The 12,589-nt window shown below is 38.4% G+C and overlaps 1 protein-coding gene and 1 long non-coding RNA gene across 2 annotated transcripts; one reads left to right on the top strand and one right to left on the bottom strand.

Moving 5' to 3' along the window:
* The first annotated feature begins 4,738 nt into the window (after positions 1-4,738).
* Positions 4,739-5,725, top strand: LOC131017245 (uncharacterized). Its single transcript, XR_009099494.1, has 2 exons — positions 4,739-4,969; positions 5,068-5,725. It is a non-coding gene; the product is annotated as an uncharacterized LOC131017245 (long non-coding RNA).
* Positions 5,726-8,197: 2,472 nt separating this feature from the next.
* Positions 8,198-11,238, bottom strand: LOC131017244 (UPF0481 protein At3g47200-like). The gene is made up of 2 exons (XM_057945988.1): positions 10,471-11,238; positions 8,198-9,296 (listed from the first exon to the last, which is right to left on the bottom strand). Exons 1-2 carry the CDS (start codon positions 11,016-11,018, stop codon positions 8,405-8,407), a joined length of 1,440 nt encoding a protein of 479 aa, XP_057801971.1. The 5' UTR covers positions 11,019-11,238; the 3' UTR covers positions 8,198-8,404.
* Positions 11,239-12,589: the final 1,351 nt, after the last annotated feature.

Below are 12,589 nucleotides of genomic sequence, written 5' to 3'. Positions count from 1 at the left end.
TCTTGTTTCTTTTGGGGTAATTTGTTCAAAATTTTATTAGCCGAAAGAATAGCTTCCCCCCACATGTTATGTGATAGGCCTGAGCTTATCAACATAGCATTCATCATTTCTTTCAATGTTCTATTCTTTCGTTCTGCAACACCATTTGATTGTGGAGAATAAGGTGCAGTCGTTTGATGAATAATGCCATTTTCACGACAATATTCCTCAAAAGGTGCAACGTACTCGCCACCTCGATCACTTCGAATCATTTTGATCTTGGTGTTAAGTTGATTCTCAACTTCATTTTTGTATGTTTTGAAAGCTTCGAATGCTTCGTCTTTGCTTCTCAAAAGATACACATAGCAAAATCTTGTGCAATCATCTATAAACGTTATATAGTAATTCTTTCCACCTCTTGTTTGCACAAGTTTTAAATCACATAGATCGGTGTGAATCAATTCAAGAGGTTTCGTTGATCTTTCCACTGAATGAAAAGGAGATTTTGCCATTTTTGCTTCAACACAAATTTCACATTTTTGAGGTTGATTGAAAGACATCTTTGGCAATAAGTCTAAATTTACTAAACGACGTAGTGTGTTTAGATTTGCATGTCCTAATCTATCAAGCCATAAATTAGGAGACTCAACCAAGTAAGTAACTTTTGTCTTTATTTCATTATCACGTACAAGTACAGGGATAGCATTAAGCTTGAAAAGGCCATTATCTAGGTAGCCTTTTCCTATATAGTGACCATTCTTGGTCATTACAACTTTGCCTGCTTCAAATACTAGTCTAAATCCAGCGTTGCACAAAGCGGATCCTGAGATCAAGTTCTTGCGAATGTCGGGAACATGCAACACCTTCTGTAAGGTTATCTTGAGTTCCGACGTCATCTTTAGCACAATAGTTCCAACTCCGATGATAGAGGATGCGGTAGAATTCCCCATATATAGTTTTCTATCGCCGGAGAGAGCTTCATACGAGGAGAACATTGTTTTGTCGGCGCAGATATGCCGGGTAGCACCGGTGTCGATCCACCATCCTTTTGGACTGCCGACTATATTGACCTCGTCTACGACGGCGCACAAGTCAAGTTCGCCTAAGTCGAGGGGCACAGTCTTTGTCTCCGTCACGTGGGCTTGATGGTGACCATTGTGCTTGTCTTTCTTCGGTTTGCGACAATCTTTTGCCATGTGACCGGGTTTGCCGCAGTTGAAGCAATCTCCTTTGATCCTCTTCTGACCTTTTGAGTCTGGATGTTTGCTTTTGAACTTGCGTTTCTTCTTGTTGCTAGACTCGGCTAGATTTGCTTTTGCCTCCATGGAAGTTTTGTTCGTCTTGTTTTCGGAGATTCTATTGTCCTCTTCGATTCTCAAGCGAACGATCAAGTCTTCAAGTCCCATCTCCTTGCGTTTGTGCTTGAGATAGTTCTTGAAGTCCTTCCAATGTGGTGGTAATTTCTCTATCACCGCGGCCACCTGAAAAGATTCAGACAATTCCATACCTTCGGCAAGAATGTCGTGCAGGATCAGTTGAAATTCTTACACTTGCTCCACAACGGTTTTGCTATCAACCATTTTGAAGTCTAGAAAACGACCGACTATGAACTTCTTCAAGCCGGCATCTTCTGCCTTGTACTTCGTCTCCAAGGAGTCCCATAGTTCCTTGGATGTCTTGGCGCTAGAGTAGACATTATAGAGAGTGTTGTCTAGCCCATTCAGAATATAGTTGCGACATAGAAAGTCGCTATGATGCCATGCATCATATGCTATCCGCAGTTGCGAATCAGTCTCGTCTTCCCCCACAGTTGGAGGAGATTCATTCACAAAACGAGCCATATTCAAAGTAGTAAGATAAAACAGCATCTTAGACTGCCAACGTTTAAATTCAGAACCTGCGAATTTTTCCGGCTTTTCGGCAGCAGCAGGTGCTGGAGCATGTGGAACGTTGGTCGGAACTGGTGGAGCATTGTTGTTGGGCGGAACATTGTTGTTGTTGGTGTTGCTTCCTGTCGCCATCTTTCCACACTAATTTTGCCTTACGATTGTTATTTGGGTAGTGTAGAAAATAGGATGACGATAAAAGAATAATGCAGAACCGAGGCGAGATTAAATCTCTCTCCGTAAGGCAAAATTACTTCCGCTCTTGTGCTTGCGGATCTATAGTAATTGCCCCCAAGATACAACGGTATAGGGTTGATAGACGATTCCTTAGCACTAGGAGATCGTTATCCGGTCGAACGGCTCGATACTCGGGACTTGAGTATGAACACTAACTAGTATGATAGGAGAGGATGTGAATGGAATGATTTGAACCACATCCTGGAGGGCCTATTTATAGTATGTAGAGGGGTGCGGTGGAGGGGTGCGTCTGTTGGGAGAAGGCCTTGACCGAACCATCACAGCTATTCGGTCAAGGGGTGCCATGACCGAACCATTGCAATGGTTCGGCCCAAGCAGCCGCCCAGCCTCATCCGCCATGTCATGGAACCGCCTGTGCCACGTAAGCGTCCGCCCACCCTGCCACGTCACCGAACCGCTGAGCCATGTTGCCACGTCACCCGAGCCACCGTTTCATTTGTCAAAACTAAAGGCTCCTCAAAGCTCCTCGCGAACGAGCTAAGTGCAAAGTGCGCCTACAAAGCGCCCATTGCGACAAGTGCGACGTGCACGGCCTCGGCCTCGGCCTCGGACCTTCCTCGTAGGAATTGAGTTTTAGCCTTAAAAGGCTAAGTCAAAACCCACTTGGGTGCACCATAGGTCCACCATAGAGAAGCACACTTGATTGTTCCTTTATGGTGGAGAGCACTTTATAAATAGCTTTACACTTCCTTAATTTTCCAATGTGGGATGACACTCCACATTTCCATCTTCAATGGCTATCTTTGGCATTAATTACTCATTCAATTCTTAATAGATTTGAACAAGTAAATATACCAAATTAATCTACTCAAAATGTAGATTCCAAATATACCATTTAATTCCATTAATTACAAAGTAATTATGGACTAATAAAGCCATTTATTCCAATAGTGCATACCAAGTGTTTCCCCTTTTCTCTTTTCTCGACACGGTTTCCTCTATTATCTTCACTAACTACACGTTTCCATTCTGATCATCTTCTCGATTTAAATTCTCGTGTGTGTTTTCTAGAGTCATGATATTCATACATGTGTATATCGAATTTAAATATATGGTTCAACTGGTATGAATGGGGACTATTCCTACCAATCGTGACATGCATATGCACATGAGTGCACATGCTGTAGATATTGTCCATGGAGGGGTATGGAATAACAGCATATACTAGTATATGTTGAATTATACCGTACCGTCGAGTGGTATAACATATTCTAAATTATTGAGTAAGATTGAATTGCATTTAATGAATTAAGGATAAGGGCATCTATATGTATGAAATAAAGACATTAGTCCCCGCCCGTGAAACCATGAGAATGAAGATAATAGACGATTTTGAGTTACGTATCAAAATAATAAATTAAATGCGCAGACGCTCAACCTAGGCTAGATTTTCCTTATCGTAGCTCAATATGAATAGACCAATACTAATTTATCACAGCTCAGAGCATCAGCAATGGGGGGCTCGTTTGTGGGTTTGAGCCCCCTTTTTTCGAGCCCTTCCCCCCCCCCCCCCAACCATTGCCGCTCCCGGGGCTCGCGAGCCTGATCCCCTCCCCGCTGGAGAAGAAGAGAGAAGGGGGAGGCCATGGTGCTGTGTGTGTTTGTGTGTTAAATTTAGAGATGATTTAGGTTTAAGTAATTAAATTGATTAATTGAACTTAATTAAGTAATAAATATTCTATTTTAAGAAAGTGGCCACTTTTAGTGGGACAAACAGAAATAGAAAGGTGACCACTTTTATTGAGACAAAAGGAGTATTTGTTTATCAAATGAATAATTTTTTTTATATTTTATTTATTATGATTAGTTTGTAACTTATTTCATTTTATTTTGAATCTTTGAAAATCCTTAGAGTTGGCATATGTGAAGAAACAAATCAAGCCGTGTAGAGTGAAGATTGAAGAAAGTTGTTGAAACTATTTAACTTGCAAGACATTGATGTTTGAACATTTGTAGAATTTTTAATGTTAGAATTTGGATCTTTAATGTCGGATTTAGATCTTAATTTTCTATCATATTTTTTGTTTAAATATCGATTATTGAATTGTTGAAATTTAATTATAAATAAAAAAAATTAAAAACTGCACAAATCGGTTCGGACAACTCAGTCAGCCGAAAATCGAAATGTTCGGTTTTCGAACGATTTGAAATATATATTTCGGTTGGTCGACCGAATCGAGCGATGCTCAGCCTACGCACATACTACATTAATTCCCTTCATTATAATACATCAACTACAAAAATTTCATAATTAAAGTCAAACTCATGTAATTTGTCCTATACATGAGCACCTCATTCTTTTTCTTCAAAAAAACGAGTATATCAGAAAAAAACAATTATTCTAATTTGAAGGGGTGCGCGGAGAATTAAAATATTTGTATAGAATATATTAAATCTAGGAGGTGGCCTGTCCCTAACCGATCCTTTGGTCTTTGCTTAATTATCCATTGGTCTTTGTTTAATTATCCATTAAATGTGACGTCAATTAGTGGTTACGAATTGCATGCATGATATCATCCCTCATCCGTAATATTGTCACGTCATTTAAATAAATAAATCTAGGTAGGAGCTATTTATTGATTTTATAGTCTTCTAAATTGCATATGAGTGAGAATATCGCTCCCTATAAGTTTGGTCATATATTCTTTGATCATCATATCGCACTAAGACAAAGTTTTGAAGAAATATGAGAGTGTTGTTTTCTTTGATTTTTCTCATTGTTTTAGCCCTTCTCTCTCTCACGCCCAAAGCTTTCATGGGAAAGTTGGGTTTGGATTGGGAAATCCATTCGATTGAGTACTCGACATTTCGAAACAGTATTCCTCTCATAATTATCATTGCTACAGGTAATCGATCTATATACTTTCTCTCAATTAATAATTCGATTTCTATGTTCACATATCACGAATGTTAATTATTTTGATATCCATGAATTGTTTATCAGCTGCAGTTACTTGGTTAGTGAGGAGGAAAATAACGGTTTCCTCTCGCAAAGATGGAGTCCCCGAAATACCGAAGGCCCCGAGACATAGACGGGCAGGGTTTCGGCGAGGGGGAGGGGGAGGAGCACGGCCACGGCCTCGACCACCATCCTCCAATTATAAAGAATCATGCGCAAACAACGATGATAGCGATGAACCCACAAAAATGTGGTATGATACCGCCAATCTATGGCGCTTGAGACAGAAAACCGGCGGCGACAAGACTTGAGGTCGAGACATCGAATGAGTCTATTCTCCTGCTCTTTGTGCAATTGTGAGAAGAATTTTGTCAATTTGGTGTTCAAATTTAGAGAGTGTGTGGCTGCTCGTTAAAACAAATTATAAGTGGAGAGATCTGGTATGGAGGTTTGGAACAGATGCAGAGGAGAAGAAGAAAAGAAGAAGACGCCGCGCTTGAGGTTGAGGAAGAGGAGAGAGAGAGTTGGCCTATTTTTGTTTAATTTTTGTGGGCTTTTTGTTGGGCTTTTGGTATTTAATTTTGTCATCCTATTGTTGGGCTTTTTGTATATAATTTTGTCGTACTATTTAATTTTTGTTGACTTTTTGTTTAAATTTAATTTTGTATTAAGTATTTTATTTTAATTAATTTAATATTTTGAGTATTTTATTTAATTTTAATTAATTTAATGTTGAAATTTAATTTTAATGAAATATTGAATTTTAAAATAGAAAAGTAAAAATGGGATTAAATGGAAATGAGGATTATAGCGCCTCTTATAGAGCCGATGAACTGGAGATGGGAGGCGCTAAGGTGAGGACCACCAATTAGCGCTTCTTATGGAGCCGATGCACCAGAGATGGGAGGTGCTAAGGTGAGGACCACCAATTAACACCTCTTTTTAGCGCCTGTAGTAATAATTTTAAAGAGCTTATAAATTCCTCTACCCCAATTTATTTTTTCAAGTTAAATCTTATATAGCATAATCATTTTACAAATATTATTCAATTATAATTTGCTATTTTCATTCATATGCTATTTTAATCCAAATTTGAGGCTGAATTATATGCTCTTATTGTTGCCCTTGAACAAGTTGTCGTCTTTGGTTGGAATGACATTTGGATATAATCAGATTCGATGCTTGTGGTGAATATTTTTAGCTCCCGGACATCTGAAGTCCCATGGCACTTTAAGGTTCGTTGGCTCCATATTCTTTCCAAAGTTGCTTCTCTCAACATTCGGATTTCACGCATTCATCGAGAAGGGAATCGCGTCGCTGATTTTCTCGCCTCACACCTTACTTGTGAAGGTTGTTGGTTTGGCCCTATCCCGAAAATTTTACAACTCGTCCAATATGATGAACGCATACAATCCTTTGCACGTTTTGTACCTTGATCTGCTTTTGGATGAGGGTTTCTGGCAGACAGCAAGGTGGGTTTTGGTTTGCATAAGAAGGTTTTAAGACGATGAAATCTAGTATTCTTCAGTCAAGAATTAATCACTTTAGTACCTGGATCGCCATGATTTGCTTAAGACGATGAAATCATTTTCCAGTCAATGTTTCTGGTGTGGTTTCTCAGAATAATATTTCGTTTATGTAATTAAGAATTATATATCATGATTTGCTTAAGACGATGAAATCTAGTATTCTTCAGTCATGCTCACATGCGATAATAATTTTGAAACTGTAGTACCTGGATCGCCACAGTTTTAGTCGGTTACCCTTGTTACTTTTATACCTTTTTGGATGTTTCCGCAGGTCTGTTCCTCACTCTAGTTTTTCTTGATTTATTTAGTTGTACTTATGAGAATTCTCGACCAAAGGGATTAGTAAAAATTGAAAGCCTCAAAAGGCAGGGCTGCAATTCGATAAATTCATATTTGCTTTGTCCACATAATTCATGCTACATATTTCAACGAGAGTCGAGCCATAACTTAAGTATAATGAAAAGCTTCATTCTTAAATTCTAATTGAGCTAAAAGTTATTCAGGTTCTAATACGGACTGTCCGATGGCTTATAGCTTTAGCGCAATGATTTTATAAAATCGATTTAAAATAGCAATTTTTTTTGAAAAACTTGAAAATTTACAGAGATTTTGTAGACGCTTTGAATTACACATATGAAAATTTTTACAATTTTATTAGCATTCAAGCTAAATTTATATAGTATTAAAGCCTTGGTCCAGAACAGGGGGATCGTCGCATGCCTTTAGCTAATTTGCCAAACATCCAGCGATGAGAGAGGAGAGGGGGGGATCGCCTAGGTTCTGCCAAAAAATATTCCTTTTGGCAGCCTCCTTTGATGAGCAGGGGCGGTAGCGATCCAAGCGGCGATTCGCCGGACTTCCACAGAGAATCAATAGTGTGGGGGTGGGTCAGATTTAGGAAACTGCTGGGAATTCCTCCTCACTTCACAAAGCGTCTCCATCTCGGCGTTACCTTCCGAATATTTTCCCGGGCTACAATCATTCGATCCGTAATGCCTTTAGGAAATCAAGCAACATCAAAGAGACTATAAGCAACATGAATAGAAGAACTGAAAGACTAAGCCGTGAACACTGCGCATTCACTACAATAATATCATCAACTGTTAAGTGAAACAAACGGAAACAAAATCTCAAGAACCAAACAATCACTCTCTATCACAATGAAAAGCTATTAAACAAGAACATACTCAAACAATGTGTAATCTGACCACTCAATGAAATATACTCTATGAACTCAAGAGAATATAAAATTAAAGCAGCCGTTGTACCTCGTTTTTCTCTTCACCTTTTATAGATATCTGCCAAAAACCTTGGCTCGATAATAACTCCTTTAGGATAATAATAAACGAATCATCTGATATTTATCCTTCAAGAATAAGAAGTTCTAAGTCTGTTGCTAGTAGAATTCGTCTGAATAGATAAGCTCCCGATAGTTATTTGATGTAGAATCGCGCAGTAGGAGTCTTTGCGTGTATCAGCTAGGCAAGTTCAATTTTTAATACATGTAACCTAACTCCAAAGGTACAAACATACTCTAACATGAACCATTTAACGATGACACATAAAAGTGACTCTCATGCACGTCATCACAAGTAACATCAAGTCTGTCTGCATCGTCACTATCAACAGCCTCATCATCACACTCGTGAAGAAAACAATCAAAATTATTATCAGGTTTCCAATCTTAATCACGACCAAAATCAATTGATAACCTATCATCATCCAAACATTTCACACCATTAACTTCTCTATAATATTAATTGTCTCTACATTAATTAATTGCCGCCCCAAAGACAATCAAACCACAGTTGAAACAGATGGGTATGTGCTGATCAATTAATCTTCAGTTGGAGCTAGTTAGGATTCACGGCGTAGTAGAGCTGACCGGCAGATATTGCAAGTAATGCAACGGCAGCAAGAAACGCAGTGATGGTCCAGGGAGATCGAAAATTAGTGTGGATGAGTTCAGCCATCCATGTCTTGACACTACTATTATAATGTGCTTGGATGTCGTCTTTCACTGCACGAAAAATTTCCAGATTATCGGCCCCGTGTGTATTGATATCTTTGTAGATGTTGAAAACCTCTTCGTCGCTGCCAAGCATGTTGATGAAGATTCTCCTCTCTCGCAGCTCCTTCACGTCTTCCGGCCTCTCCATGAGTGACTTCATGAAGGTGATGTACGACGCCACCTCCCCGTTGGCCGGGCTGTTAGGGCTGAGTTCGTAGGCAACCAAGTTCATGAAGGTGACCTTAGTTTTGGTGGAGACGCCCCACTCGGGGAGTTGGAGGGTGGCGTAGAAGAAGTTGGATTTAAAGTTGACATCCATTAAAGATTGGGTTGGGCTTGGTTTGAAATGGATGCCCTTTGCCTTGAGCTCCGTCACCGAACGAAACGAATGGATGAAGCTTTTGATGTTGTCTTTCTTGGCTGCAGCAGCTCCTTGGTTCTTGCAAGCCAAAGACTTTCGAAGACGATGGGTTATACCATGAGAATGAGTAGTTTTAGTTTCTGCACCACCGCTTTCTAGATCAGCTTTCTTAAGCAATTTACATGAGCAGCAGGTTGTTGAAGCAGCGTCGCTCTGATCTTCTTCAGCATTGAAGCAGCAGAGCCATGGGCATCTGCGGGTGGTTTTCTCACAGTCCAAGACGAGTAGCATGTGGATGGCTTCGACGAGGTGAAGAGGCTTCCTAGTTACTCTTTTCTGGCGATACTCTCCGAAGATGGCCATATTCATGTATCTGTCATATATCTCGTAGCGCTTTAATCAAGGGTTTAATTACATATTCTCATGTGCACTCAATTATTCAATTAATAGTATTAATTTCCACATTTTGCATATTAGCTCATTTTTAAATTCAATGCGGTGACATGACATAAGTATGTTCACTTGGTGCATAAATATACTTGTATGACATAAATGAATATGACAATGTGAAAAAATAGAACTGATATTGTATTGTATAATTGGATAAAAACGACATCGTTTCAGATACAAAGTTTAGCAAAAAAATAGACAAGAATATGCAAAATGAAAAAAAATAATTAACAATTGAATAATTTTAATACATATTTTAAAGTTTGAGCTCAAAATATAAAAATTTGTTGAAAGTTCAATAATTTTCGGGATTGGTTGCTAGGGGGCTGAATATGTTATTTAAGTATAGAGCGTGAAATTAGTTGTATCGGGATTCGGGGGCGATAGCTCCTAAAACAATTTTTTTTGAACAACCTATATAATTCGTTTTTATGTTTAAGTATTGAGAATATACACTCGTATAGTTATAGTGAGCAATGAAACTTAATTTTTGGCTACTCACCTAAAAAATACAAATTATGGCTATTTTTTACAATTTCGATCCAAAATACCATTAAGTCCTTGACCCCGTGAATCCTATTCTACCCAGGCCAAAGCACAAAAAATGTTATATTTATGTTTTTTTAAAAAAAAAAATTGTTTCATTTTCTGCAAAAAATAAATTAATTTTAATTAGAGGATTGACTCAAACTCGCGTTGAAAATTAACTAAAAAATGAAAATGATGAAATAAAAATAACACAAATTTAACAAATTAATTAAGACTTATATTAAGAAGAAAAAAGAAAAAATCAAGAAAACCCCCTGAAAAAAAAAAGTTAAAATATTTTTAATGAAAATTCAAAGGGAAAAAACTTTAAGAAGGAAAAAGAGTATCCGTCCAAAAACCCAATAAAAAGAACGAATAAGCAAAAAAAATTATTGAGCTTCAGACTAACCATCACCCAATATAACAAATTGCCATATATTAGAACAATATATTATATTAATCTCTCTTATTTCACATGTATATATATGTATATATAATTAAAATAAAATAAATAAAAAAAGTCAAAAACAGGTAGGAAGCCCCCCAATCCAATCCGCCACCGTACATACCTGTTAAGCAAGTTTTCGTATTCGCCTTTGCCTTCCCCGTATCTTAAATCCATCAAAAGCTCCACCACGCATAAAGGGATCTGATTCTGAAGCAAAAGCAAGTCACGCGACAGAATCGCTAGCGTCAACATGCCAAGATGATCCATCATCGCCAGAATCTTGTTCATCATCAACTCATCTGGCTGCTGATCTGTCTCGTCCAGTACACTCATCTCCATGTAGATTATCATCAACGAGGCGTCGTGAATCATCATTGCGGCTACCTCATCGTCCGAGTACTTACCGATCGTGCTTTCTTCGTAGCATCCTCGTATCTGACAAATGATGTCAACAATTTTGCTGCGGTAGAACGACTCGTCGTATATCTCCGGCCCGCCCGATACCAACAACTCGACGGCTTTAGGCTTGAAGGCCTCCACGAAAGCGAGATCCGGTTCGCCGTGGTGGTACGGACCCAACGAAACCGCCTGCGGAAAGTAGTCGTTTTTGTTCTTCTCCAATCGGAGTAAGAGAGGCATCACTTTCTCAATTTTCTGTGTCGCTGCCATTGCTGTGATAGGTTAATATCTGGTCTATTCATAAATTAGTGTGTACAAGCTCAAGCCTACGAGTCTTGGTCAAGTAAAAAATAATTACATAATACTAACACATAAAATATATGAACAAGAGATAATCAAATACTAGTAAACAACTATATAATTAATTATAAATGTATTATATCTAGTTGTTCACTCTGATTATTACTTATTCATGATTTTTTGCATGATTGTCACAATTAAATATGAACGTTGGAGTCCTACTAAAATAATGGGTGGAAGGAAACTAACAATAGTTGCACAGTATGAGCTAGGACCGCCACCAGCTGTGATGGCTAATTAAATAAAAGGACAAATGCGACTTAAATAGTGTAACAAGTTGCATTTTCAATAATTTGCTCAGTTTTCCACTTTGTCAGATTACTTTATAATTAATTATGTGGATCTAGGAACTAATCAAAAGGATTTAAAATGATGCCGGCCGGTGAAAAGAGTGCATTGATCTACTATTGTCATACTACTATTTTATAGAGAGGAGATCAAATAAAATATGACTACTAAAAATTAATCTGTGAGTAAAGTATCTGCATACAATTAGTTTATAGCTGAGGGGTCAGTTAGCAATTAGTAAGAGTTAAAGGGGTTCTTTTAAAGTTTGTAAAAAGTGGTTAAAACAGATCCAACGGATCTGTTTCTTCTGTTCCTTCATTCCAGAAAGTTAGTTCGCAGCTCAACCTTCTCTGTTGCTGTATTCTATTTGTTAAATACCTAGATTAGTTGTTGAGTTGTTGCTTAAGAATTTCCATTACTGTAAAACTAGTTGAGAGTGAGGAATTATAGCAATCTTGATAGATTTGTAGGTTATACACTTCTTCTAGTGTTGAGAGTTCTCAATTGTAATTGTAAAGTTCTTGAGTGTTCATAGTGAAATAGAGTTGATCGTTTCTTCTCCGTGGATGTAGGATTGAAAAATCCGAACCACGTAAATCGCGTTTGTGTTCATTTCTTTTCTGTTCTTGCTGCGTTGATTATCTTTCAAGCAATTCCACAACAAGTGGCGCCGTCTGTGGGAAGAGGAGGATCGACGCACACCAACTGTTTGAGATTTGAATCGGAGGAAATCTGAATCGGAGGAGTTCTTGATTGGTGGAGGAATCGTCAATCTCTTCACTGCTACATCGTGTTGAATCTCAAGACTGGAGATCAACCAAATGTCGATTGCTAAATTCGACACCAAGAAATTCACAGGGAAGAATGATTTCTCCCTGTGGAGAATGAAGATGAGGGCTGTTCTCATTCAACAGGGCCTTGATGATGTTCTCACCACAGAGAAGGCACCTAAAGAAGGAGATGGGAAGGTGAAGTTCGCTGAAATGCAAAAGAAGGCTCATAGCACTATCATCTGCATCTGGGAGATAAAGTGCTGAGAGAGGTGTCAAAAGAAGACACTGCAGCTACAGTATGGGCTAAACTGGAGAGCCTCTACATGACTAAGTCTCTGGCAAATCGGCTCTTCTTGAAGAAGATGCTGTATTCCTTTAGAGTTTCAGAGGAGAAGAATCTATCTGATCAACTGGATGAAT

Source organism: Salvia miltiorrhiza, chromosome 3 (assembly GCF_028751815.1).
Source record: "Salvia miltiorrhiza cultivar Shanhuang (shh) chromosome 3, IMPLAD_Smil_shh, whole genome shotgun sequence".
NCBI lineage: Eukaryota > Viridiplantae > Streptophyta > Magnoliopsida > Lamiales > Lamiaceae > Salvia > Salvia miltiorrhiza.
This window is presented reverse-complemented; position numbering and strand designations above follow the sequence as displayed.